This window comes from Onthophagus taurus, chromosome 2, assembly GCF_036711975.1.
Source record: "Onthophagus taurus isolate NC chromosome 2, IU_Otau_3.0, whole genome shotgun sequence".
Taxonomy (NCBI): domain Eukaryota; kingdom Metazoa; phylum Arthropoda; class Insecta; order Coleoptera; family Scarabaeidae; genus Onthophagus; species Onthophagus taurus.
Genome location: NC_091967.1, coordinates 8,030,471 through 8,041,276, shown reverse-complemented (window position 1 = coordinate 8,041,276; position 10,806 = coordinate 8,030,471). Strand labels below are relative to the sequence as shown.

Here is a 10,806-nt window from a genome sequence, read left to right as displayed (position 1 = left end):
ATATTTACAATAAATGTTAATATTAACTAATAAACATAATGAATCCTTTTTATTGTAACTCACTAATTAAAAATATAAGCTAAATTATTTATTAGTAACTTATTACAAATCAAAAATAATTTTTTTTGACAGGTTAATGTTTGTAAACATATCAATAGATGGGGCTACGCAGTTTACTTTTAACCTATAAATTGCTGTTTTCTCTTTGTTCTAATATTATTAAGTAAAAGAAAGTATTAAAAATGGAACAAGAACATAAAGATATTTTAAGAAAAAATCACACTTCACTTATGAAGATGAATTTTAATGCAATGTATCCTAAATTAGTTGAAAATAAAGTTTTTACTCGCGAATTAGTTGATTATTACAAAGGACTTGGAGGTGAGGATGGAAAACGACAACTTTTATTTGCTTTAGATGGTCGTGGACCAAACGCTTTTAAGCGTTTCATAAGTTGCTTGAGACAAACTAATCAATATGATTTGGTGAATAAATTATCTGGAATTCGTGGTAAAAAAAGATTTAAATTGTTTATATCTAATGTACAACAATTTAATTTGCAGATACAACTGTTTATAATAATACAATTCCATTACATGAACCTGTTATAAATACTGAACCAGAACACATTGAAATAAAAGTCCACATTGCCAACGAGTTTAAAGATGATTTTTCTTCTGATTTAAAGCCTTATACAATGCGAAATCAGTTTCGTGGTGCTGTATTAATAATAAACAACACAAATTTTAGTAATAAAAAAGAAAGACGTGGTGCTGAAATCGATCAACAAAAACTTGTTCAATTGTTTACTCAAATGGGAGGTTATAATCTTGTGGAATTAAAAAATCTCACAAATAAGGTGAATTTTTTACATTATAATTATATTTTTTTAATTTAATATTAATTAGGAATTAACCGAAAGTATTCAAAATTTTGTAACAAATCCAATTCTAAAATCGGCAAATGTTTGTTTCTTATTTATTATGAGTCATGGATTAGAAATGCACAATGAATCTTATGTTGAATGTGTTAATGGCGTTTCTGTGTCTACCACTTGGATAGAAAATCAATTTTATCGAGATAATTGTCCTTATATGCAGAATAAACCGAAAATTATTGTTTATCAAATTTGCAGGTAATTTTTTTTCTATTTTATGATTTTATTTTTGCGTATAATAATAATTAATTTGTTTTAGAGGTTTACGTGAAGATAACGTTGTTAAACTTATGGATAACTTAGAAATTAATGAAAAACAAACTGAAATTGATGGAACGGCAAATGTTCCAGTTCGAAATCATTCCGATATGTTAGTTTGCCATTCAACAACAAAAGGTTAAATGATAATTTATATATTAGATGATTTTAATAAATAATTTAAATTATATAGGTTATACTTCTCATCGTCACACTGCAAAAGGTTCTTGGTATATTCAATCGATTTGTAAAGTTTTTATGTTGCATGCTTGGGAGTATGATGTAGAAAGATTATTGCACATGGTTGATAAAGAACTGAGTATGTGGCAATCGGAAGTGAATAGAACAATGCAAACGACTGGATTTTATAATTCCGGGTTTAGATTGTGTTATTTAAATCCTGGGATTTATGAACATAATGGGCATATGCACAGATTCGATCAAACTTAATCTTTTTTTATATTTTAAATTTATATTTTATTCTTTTTTATATTCCTTTTATACTCTTATACTAATATATAATAATAAAGTATTCAATTATATTCAATTTTGGTGTTTATTTTAAAAAAATAATTTTTTTAACCTAAAAATTTTTTTAGATTATGTTCTTGAAAATTTATTTAAATAAAACCCAATCTAATATTTATGTATATCGTATAATTACATGACTTACGAACAACAATACATAAAATATTCCATTATAATCAATTTTGGTGTTTATTTTAAAAAATTATTTTTTATAACCTAAAAAAAAATTGTAGGTTATGTTTTTGGAAATTTATTTAAATAAAACCCAATCTTATATTTATGTATATCGTATAATTTCATGAGTTAAGAACAATAATACATAAAATATTCAATTATACTCAATTTTGGTGTTTATTTTAAAAATATTGTTTATAACCTAAAAAAAAATTAGGTTATGTTCTTGGAAATTTATTTAAACAAAACCCAATCGTATATTTATGTATATCGTATAACAACACTCAAGATAAATTAAAAATTAAGACATGCAGGTAAATTTCCTTTTTTCTTATCATTTTCAAAACCATTTATAAAATCGGTGAAATCAACATATGCATCAATTTCAGTTACATCATCCATATCATTATCATTTCTTAACGTAGATGTTGTCGAAGTAGCCGCGGTAGAACATAAGGTATTTCGAATGTCTGTATTCATAATTGTGCCTTGCGGTGTACATATTGGCGTTGTATTATTACTAATTACAATAGAATTTATTCCGACAGAAGGACTCTTTTTTGCGTTCAACATTGGAAAATTAAAATTTCTCACTAATAACGTAATATCTTCCCTTATAACAGGATTATTTGATGGTTTTGACATGAACCAATCGTGATGTAGTCGAACTACTTTGTCAACAACTGCTTGAGCAACACTCGGTAAGGTGTTTTGTTCGCGAAATTGTTCAACAACATATTGCGCAATACATTTGTTAACTAAATCGGTACCAGTTGCTTCTTCTATTGATTGATAGAAACCGCTTGACATTAATATTAAAAATTGGCATGCTTCATCAATTGGACCAGCTACAATTATATCTGGCTCGCTTATAATGGGTTCTTGTAAAGCATTTTTAAGATCTTCAAATTCTTTATAACCACCTTTTACCAAATAATTTCCAAAACATCTTGTACTTCGTTGATTTCCAAGAAGAGTACCTTAAAAAACGAAATTTAAATCTTTTTGCACCTTCACTTTTGAATTAAATACATTTTCTTAAGTTATTAATATTAATTCCAAGTTGAGATAGCCTTAAAACTTCATCTTCATTCTGTAAAACATGATCAGTGCTTAATTGAACAACTTTAAGTACACCATTAGAATCTGTTTGACATAAAAGTACTCTACAAGATCCAACATTTGCAACATACAATTTATTATTATGTATTAAAGCTACAGCTGCTGTAGCACTAGCTGATAAACATAAATTAGTTTTTTTTATTTGGTCAACAACTTCCGGTTTCTTTTGATAAGCTTCATATTCACTTAGTCCTTGAATTTCTTCTTGTAAACCAGCTAAATAAGCTAATAAATCATACATCGAGTCCATATAACCTTTTTCTACGGATACAAAAGCTTGTCTACATAAAAAGAAATAAATTAAACAATGTAAATAAATTGAGGTTATGTCAAGAACCTTAAAACCTCTTTAATTTCTTCATCAGTTTTCTTATCTTTTAATTGTCCAAACACAAGCTCAGCAGGCATTCTTTGACAACAAAAATCAACAGCTTTTGATCCTTCCGATCCATCAAAAAGGGCATAAATTGAGGAGTTATCATCAAATTTATAATGAAACGTTCTATCTTCGAAACTGTGAGCTTCTTGCCGATTTCCATCTTCCCTATATATTTGATTTGTAGCGGAACCAACTCCCGATTGTTTGCATACTGGTAAATCGTCCGTCCAACTTTTAGACGTTTGAAAAGGGGTATCTGCTCGTAAAGATCTCATCTGACAGAATTTCTAACCGCAAAATAAAAAAAATTAAAATGATGACGAATTGATGTAATTGAAAACTTACATTAATTGTTATAAATTAAAAAGGTGTATTTAAAATATTAGATAAAATCATAACCTATAAAATCAAGAGTCTGTCATAATTGTCAAATTAATAACAAATAAATTAAAAAGGAATCTGTATTATCAACATCAAAAAAAATAAAGGTAAAAAAATTAATTGTTTATAAATGTGTCCCTCAAAACAATTTGTAATATTTCTATCATGTAAATAACATTTATAACTGTTACTTAATACTAAATTATAGAAATTATTTAAATTTTTGAACGCACTCTATCGAGAATAAAAGTAAACGAAAGTAAAATAAAGGCGCGCAAGAAGAATGCAATAACACGTTGTATGCCTTTTAAGTTTTTTACCGTCCAAAATGACAACAAAAAGTGTTTTACAGCCGATCGACATAAATAGTCCTAACATGGAGCGATCACCAGCCAGGTATTTAAACTTTTCGCGTACATAAACTGTATTATAACCTCAAAAGTTGTTTTTGTAGGAAAAAAGCGAGATATGATTCTCCTGCGAAAGAACGATGGTCGTTGGCAAGGAAAAGCGTACCTGCTTACGACGATTTAAATGGAGTAGAACTTCTTTGTGATTCAGACTCGGAACAATCAGAAGTAACTGCTGATGAAGTTTTGTCCAATCTTAATAGTTATTTTGGGAATCGATTAAGTGATCTTCCAGTAGAAAAATACAGCTCAGAACCTGAATGTTCACATGGAAGTGATGAAAAAGAATATTGTGTCCCTTTAAATAGCAAGTCAGAATCAATTATAAGTAAGAATTTGACAGTAAACTTTTTTTTTTGCATTATAATGTCGTTTTTTTTATAGATTACTTTGAAGATATAAGTGATGAAGTAATGCTTCATATATTCCACTTCCTTCCAAAACGTTTTTTAAGTACAGCTGCTTTAGTTTGTAAAAGGTGGCATCGTTTAAGTGAAGATGAAAGTTTATGGGCTCGAATGGATTTAGGCTCAAAACAATTACAAGCAGGAGCGATGGGCCATATTATGAGTCGCCAAGCTTTAGTTTTACGTTTAGCCCAAGCAGAAATATCTCATCCGCCAATTCTAGATGGTTGTTATGCATACCCAGAGGATTTTCGTGCACGTCTTCTTTATCTTGATTTAAGTATGGCTCATGTAGCTCCAGAAAGTCTTGTTGAAATTTTTAAACGATGTTGTCGTTTAAAAAAAGTTAGTTTAGAACATGTAAGGATAAATGGAGATGTTTTAGATGCGTTAGGTTATAGTAAGGATATAGAAATATTAAATTTGGCAATGGTTGAAGGAATTAAGGAACATGGGATGCGAAGTTTATTAGAAAATTGTAGAAAGTTACGTGAATTAAATGTGGCATGGACTTATTTAGATGCTGCTACATTAATGGTGTTATGTTCGGCGTTGCCGGAAAATTTGGATCGCCTAAATTTATCTGGATGCCGGAAAACACTCACAGACGACAATATACGACGGTTAACATCTCGATGTAAAAAATTAAGAGAATTGGATTTATCTGATTGTACTGGGTTAACGGGCGAAACAATTTTACATATCTTACAATTAAAGGGATTAAATTTTTTGGCGTTGTCACGTTGTTATCAAATTCCATATAAATCACTAGTTTATCTTAAACAAATTAAATCATTGGTTTATTTAGATGTTCACGCTGGGTATATGGATACTTCCGAGTTAAGGTACATTCAGGATAATTTGGGACCAAGTGTTCTTCTTAATAAATTTAAATTTAGTTCGATTGCACGACCTACGGTCGGCCCAAGACGATCTTCCATTTGGAATATGAGAGTTCGCGACTGAAATCGGCACACAAATGTGATCTTTTTTTTAGTTTATAGAATTTGTTTTTCTTTTAATATAGTTTCAACCAATGCCAAAATAATAATATGGATTATTATTAATAAGAATAAAGTATTACGTGAAATAATCTGTTGTAGTTCTTTTTAAATTATATTTTAACCTCAAAGTTATCAATCAATGTAAATGTCATTAGCGTCATTAGTAAGTAATTATTGACATCTATGATAACTTTGTTGAACTAAACAATAAAATACAGTTACCTGCAATAATTGATAATAATTTTCATATTTGTCAAAATACTTAACCTAACTTATTAAATTATTCACTAAAATGTCTGGATTTAGCGGAATTTTACAATTAACCGATTTAGATGATTTCATTACACCTTCGCAGGTTATAATCATTAAAATCTTTTCAAAATAAATATATATTTTTTTACAGGAATGCATTAAACCTGTGCAAATTGATAAGACAAGAACTGCAACGGGAGCAAAAATTTCAATACAAGAAGATGGTTCTTACACTCAAATCGATCAATTTGGAGCTCAACAAAAATTAGAGAAAGTTGAAATAACCCTAGCTGATTGTCTTGCTTGTTCGGGTTGTATAACTTCAGCAGAGAGTGTCTTGGTAACTCAACAAAGTCAAGAGGAATTATTACGAGTTTTCGATCAAAATAAAACATTTAAAGCAAATAATTCTCCTGAGACTCAACACATAATAATTTCAGTTTCTTTACAACCACTTTTATCACTTGCAATACGATATGATTTAGCTCCTAATGATTGTGCAGCAAAATTAGCTGGATTTTTTAAAGGATTAGGAGCTGATGCAGTTGTTGATATAAATATAGCGGAAGATTTTGCGTTATTAGAGAATCAAAAAGAATTTATTCGAAGATTTAGAGAAGCTGAAAGTGTTGATGGTAATAAAAATATTCTTCCAATGTTGGCGTCAAGTTGCCCTGGATGGGTTTGTTATGCAGAAAAAACTCACGGAAGTTACATCTTACCATATGTAGCCAGTACAAAATCACCCCAACAAATAATGGGATCATTAATTAAAAGATGGTATGGAAAAGATAAATCGGTTTATCACGTTACAGTTATGCCATGTTTTGATAAGAAATTAGAAGCATCTAGAGAAGATTTTTCGGATGATAACGGTGTTAAAGATGTCGATTGTGTTATTACAGCGAGTAAATATTTATTATTATTTTTTTTATATAATTTTTATTGAAATTATTTAGTTGAATTGGAACAAATGATTGAAAAAAGTGGAATTAATTTTCGTGAATTAACACCATCATCATTTTCACAACCTTGGTTAAAAGAAGATGGAGATTATTTTCCGTGCTTAAAAGCACATCAAGGTTCAGGATCGGGAGGTTATTCGGATTATTTATTTATGACTGCAGCTAAAGAATTATTTGGAGTCGATGTTACGGAAATAAAATATAAAAATTTACGGTATTTTTGATTAATAACTAATTATTAAAAGTTAGTTACAAAAAATTTTTTTTAGAAATCCCGATTTTAAAGAGGCTATTCTCGAAAAAGATGGAAAAATCCTTTTACGATTTGCAATAGCTAACGGTTTCCGTAATATTCAAAATTTAGTTCAAAAATTAAAAAGGGGAAAATCATCTTACCATTATGTTGAGGTTATGGCGTGTCCTTCAGGTAAATTTGTTTTTTTTTATTTATTATTTATTAATAATAAGGTTGTTGAAATTATTTAGGTTGTTTAAATGGTGGGGCTCAAATTCGGCCATCAAACGGGAAGTCATCGAAAGAACTTATTGTGGAATTAGAACAGTTATATTTAAGTTTACCATGTCAAAATCCGGAAGAAAATGAAGAGGTTAAGCGATTATACCAGGTTTGGTTGGATGGTAATGAAAGTGATAAAAGTAAAGCTTTGTTACACACAGAGTATCATGCTGTTGAGAAAATGAGTACAGCGCTTAATATAAAGTGGTGATTTTAATATGAAAAATGAAATTTTTAAAGGTTAAGTAAATAAAGTTGTGACAATTTAATCGTTTATTATTCAATAATTGTACCAACATCAAATTAAAGTTATATATACAGCCAAGTAATACTGGGAATTAAATTATATATCCACATAAAATCCCACATAGTTCAAAATCCACATAAAATGCAACATTGCTTAATAGTACAGGCCAAGGTTGCCACCTTTAATCTCACGATTTGACATGTATTTCTCACGATTTTATTACAAAAATAATATAGTAATTAGTGTTAACAAAATCAAAGCAAAATCATAGCATTTTCAACTCGAATTTTAGGTTACTGTACATTTCTCTATTAGTTAAGAAATTACTTAAACTAAAGTTCCCAGATTTACAAAATACCGCGGTGGCCGCCATTTTGGCTCGAAGGTCACGCGGGAAATTTAAAACTATTTCGTTTTGTTGATAAAATTACGCCAAATTTCCTTTCAATTTGAATATTCCTTTGAATATTGACCTTTCAACTACTTCGATTCAAATATATAACAATGTAGCGCTGAATAACAGACAAAACTAGGTCTAGTGTTAGTTCTAGTTTTACACAAACACTGTTACTATGTAGAACTAACACTATACCTACAACTAGAATCATTTGGGTTTAGCCCAGGTCTCTAAAAAAGGCTAAACCCGAATGATTCTAGTTCTAGGTATAGTGTTAGTTCTAGTTATACGCTAGCACTGTTACTATGTAGAACTGTGTACGGAAACCGTAAACATCGTAAAAGATCCAGTTTCTGATATTATAAACTGCTCAATTAGAATTATACCAATACTTAAAAAAGGTGGTCCTGAGAATAAGAATAACTACAGACCTATTGCTATTCTACCAGCCTTTTCTAAGATTTTCGAGTAAATCATGGCACTCCGAATAATAAACTTTTTTGATAAGAATAAATATTTCATTATGTATGGGTTTAGGAAAGCTAAATCAGCAGTAAATGACGTTCAGAGACTGATTGAATGGGTTTATGATCGTTTCGAATGTGAGGAAAACTGTCTAGCACACTTCCATGATTTTTGTAAAGCGTTTGACTCTATGAACCATGAGATTTTTCTGAGCAAGATGGAATATTATGGTTTTCATGGAGTTACGTTAAATCTTATTTCGAAAGCCGCTCCCAAGAGCGATATAAAATGTATTAAAATTGAAGTGCCTCTGTTCTTTATTATCTGTATTAATACGTACTTACCCATTAGTATTAATTATCTTACTCTCCTGTTTGCGGATGATACAGTAACGATGGTTTCGGGTCGAGGGAAAGAACATGTAGATAGTGAGGATCTTAGAATTTGCACATCTAACAACATCTACTTGACAACTAATCGAATTCATCACGAGTTCCTAGGAGGAAAGGTGCAATATTTGAGCGTTGTTCTAGACAGTCTTCTTACTTGGTACGACCACGTAGAATTACTTTGTAACAGACTCAGTCGTTAAATATTTATTTCATGCGTCTATGCTGTTTGGAATTCCGGAAAGCCGTTCTGACAATTGATAGAGTTCCTCAAATCAGAAACATTTGGGTTTAGCGGTACGTCTCTTAAGACGGCTAAACCCAAATGAAAAAAAATCCTTCTTGGGATAGGGGTGAAGAACATGACAGTACGATTTCTATCAAACAGTAAAGCAGCTCTCCAGGCGCTGCAAAGCTGCTCTGGTTAATGACTGTAAAAGAACTTTAAAGACACTGAGTTGTGGTGATAACAGAGGTTCTCTGATCTGGGTCCCAGGTCACTCTGGGATTGCTGGCGATGAAACGGCACTATCGATTAATGAATTAAATTTTCAATGGTTAATAAAATAATGTTGTGACAATTTAATCGTTTATTATTCAATAATTGTACGGTCACTGCGTACCAACATCAAATTAAAGTTATATGTACAGCCAAGTAATATATTAAAATAGTTTCAGTAAAACGTTAGTTTATTTTTTTAGTCGAACTCATTTTGTCCTTGATATCATTGACAAATTGATCCTTTATGTATTTTTTTCGACTGGTGTGTGTAAGAGTTTTAATTCTTTTTAATATTCTTTTTTAGAAAAAGATTTAATACTGATTGAGAGACTTAATTTCCCGTTATTTCGTTAGTTTTACATTTTTTTTGTTAACGTTTTAATATTTTTTTCTACAAAAATTTTTGTACACAAAAGAGTAAAACTCTTACAAATGTTTTTATTCACTTTCTTCCGTACTCTCTAAATTTACAAAGTCGACTTAAACAATTACGCCAGAGCTTATTTATTTTTCTTTTAGTATTTAGGTTTAAATATTTCCATAACCTGGCATAATCGTAAATATAAAAATAAATTAGCCAAATTGAATAATTAAAAAGAAAATTAATAAAACAAAAAAGATAATTTCCAGAACAACAAAGTACGAAATGTACAAATTCATTATATTTTTTTACAATATATCTCCTCTATGTACACATTAATTTGCTTTATTTACAAAAAAAACGAGTTTGTGTGTGTGATACAGTGGGGTCAGCTATATTTATATATATATATTTATATATTATATTATATTTTCTTCTAAAAATAACTTAAAAAGAATGTGATGTAAGCGATGTACTTTTAGATTTCCAAACACAACAGATTCAAAAAAAAAAACCTAATAATTACAAAAACGAAACAGGTACACAACTGACCCAAGAAAAAAGAACTAAATATTACTTTACTAAATATCTTAAACCTAAATAGACCGTTTTCTTTGTTTCGAACGTTTTACAAACGAATCGAAAGAAAAAAATTTACAACCCAAAGGATTCATATCATTTTCTTTTAATGATCTTATTTTCTAATACAAAAGAAAAAAAATACAAAAAGAAAGTTAATTAAACAAAAAAAAAACGCGAATTCTATTTTTATAAACAATGGAGAGATCAATCTTTTCCCTTATTTTATAAATAATTTTGTACTTTTATAAATTAAGCGGTAATAACACCTTTCCCGCAAAAATAATCAAAAAAAAAAAGAAAAAACACTGGGTTGTTTTTTTTTTCTTGTACACAATTCATCCTATCGAGTAGTAATGCAAGAAAAAAAAATGATGAAAATCGACACAAAAATTAAATTATAATTATATGCAAAATATAAAATTATGGCAAGTGCCTCAAATAATAGAAAATAAAAAAAAAACTTAAATTATATACTCCGTAGATATTACAAAAAATATATATATAATTAACGCATTATTATGGGCGTGTT

The 10,806-nt window shown here is 29.3% G+C and overlaps 4 protein-coding genes across 5 annotated transcripts; 3 read left to right on the top strand and 1 right to left on the bottom strand.

Moving 5' to 3' along the window:
* The first annotated feature begins 155 nt into the window (after positions 1-155).
* On the top strand, positions 156-1,742 carry LOC111427185 (caspase-6-like). 2 transcript variants are annotated; one of them, XM_023062186.2, is made up of 5 exons: positions 156-510; positions 564-859; positions 909-1,135; positions 1,197-1,333; positions 1,389-1,742. In XM_023062186.2, exons 1-5 carry the CDS (start codon positions 243-245, stop codon positions 1,643-1,645), a joined length of 1,185 nt encoding a protein of 394 aa, XP_022917954.1. In that variant the 5' UTR covers positions 156-242; the 3' UTR covers positions 1,646-1,742. The 2 variants fall into 2 exon arrangements, with proteins under 2 accessions (XP_022917954.1, XP_022917955.1); XM_023062187.2 differs by having other exon boundaries at positions 174-507.
* Positions 1,743-1,994: 252 nt separating this feature from the next.
* Positions 1,995-3,838, bottom strand: LOC111427312 (TGF-beta-activated kinase 1 and MAP3K7-binding protein 1-like). The gene is made up of 4 exons (XM_023062393.2): positions 3,744-3,838; positions 3,357-3,685; positions 2,930-3,300; positions 1,995-2,877 (listed from the first exon to the last, which is right to left on the bottom strand). Exons 2-4 carry the CDS (start codon positions 3,671-3,673, stop codon positions 2,192-2,194), a joined length of 1,374 nt encoding a protein of 457 aa, XP_022918161.2. The 5' UTR covers positions 3,674-3,685; positions 3,744-3,838; the 3' UTR covers positions 1,995-2,191.
* Positions 3,839-4,020: 182 nt separating this feature from the next.
* Positions 4,021-5,689, top strand: LOC111427313 (S-phase kinase-associated protein 2). Its single transcript, XM_023062394.2, has 3 exons — positions 4,021-4,175; positions 4,234-4,517; positions 4,574-5,689. The coding sequence occupies exons 1-3, from the start codon at positions 4,108-4,110 to the stop codon at positions 5,560-5,562; spliced, it is 1,341 nt and encodes a 446-aa protein (XP_022918162.1). The 5' UTR covers positions 4,021-4,107; the 3' UTR covers positions 5,563-5,689.
* A 140-nt stretch (positions 5,690-5,829) lies between these two features.
* Positions 5,830-7,603, top strand: LOC111427448 (probable cytosolic Fe-S cluster assembly factor CPIJ010948). The gene is made up of 5 exons (XM_023062600.2): positions 5,830-5,955; positions 6,004-6,760; positions 6,812-7,031; positions 7,087-7,244; positions 7,304-7,603. The coding sequence occupies exons 1-5, from the start codon at positions 5,893-5,895 to the stop codon at positions 7,543-7,545; spliced, it is 1,440 nt and encodes a 479-aa protein (XP_022918368.2). The 5' UTR covers positions 5,830-5,892; the 3' UTR covers positions 7,546-7,603.
* The last annotated feature ends 3,203 nt before the right edge of the window (positions 7,604-10,806 follow it).

Coding starts and splice junctions, on each gene's coding strand:
- LOC111427185 (XM_023062186.2), top strand. CDS start 243: ATGGAACAAGAACATAAAGATATTTTAAGAAAAAATCACACTTCACTT. Junction 511..563: donor TAAATTATCTGGAATTCGTG/GTAAAAAAAGAT, acceptor TTTAATTTGCAG/ATACAACTGTTTATAATAAT. Junction 1,136..1,196: donor ATTGTTTATCAAATTTGCAG/GTAATTTTTTTT, acceptor AATTTGTTTTAG/AGGTTTACGTGAAGATAACG.
- LOC111427312 (XM_023062393.2), bottom strand. CDS start 3,673: ATGAGATCTTTACGAGCAGATACCCCTTTTCAAACGTCTAAAAGTTGG. Junction 3,301..3,356: donor GAAATTAAAGAGGTTTTAAG/GTTCTTGACATA, acceptor CTTTTTATGTAG/ACAAGCTTTTGTATCCGTAG. Junction 2,878..2,929: donor TATTAATAACTTAAGAAAAT/GTATTTAATTCA, acceptor TCGTTTTTTAAG/GTACTCTTCTTGGAAATCAA.
- LOC111427313 (XM_023062394.2), top strand. CDS start 4,108: ATGACAACAAAAAGTGTTTTACAGCCGATCGACATAAATAGTCCTAAC. Junction 4,176..4,233: donor ATGGAGCGATCACCAGCCAG/GTATTTAAACTT, acceptor TTGTTTTTGTAG/GAAAAAAGCGAGATATGATT. Junction 4,518..4,573: donor CAAGTCAGAATCAATTATAA/GTAAGAATTTGA, acceptor TTTTTTTTATAG/ATTACTTTGAAGATATAAGT.
- LOC111427448 (XM_023062600.2), top strand. CDS start 5,893: ATGTCTGGATTTAGCGGAATTTTACAATTAACCGATTTAGATGATTTC. Junction 5,956..6,003: donor ATTTCATTACACCTTCGCAG/GTTATAATCATT, acceptor ATTTTTTTACAG/GAATGCATTAAACCTGTGCA. Junction 7,032..7,086: donor ATAAAATATAAAAATTTACG/GTATTTTTGATT, acceptor AATTTTTTTTAG/AAATCCCGATTTTAAAGAGG.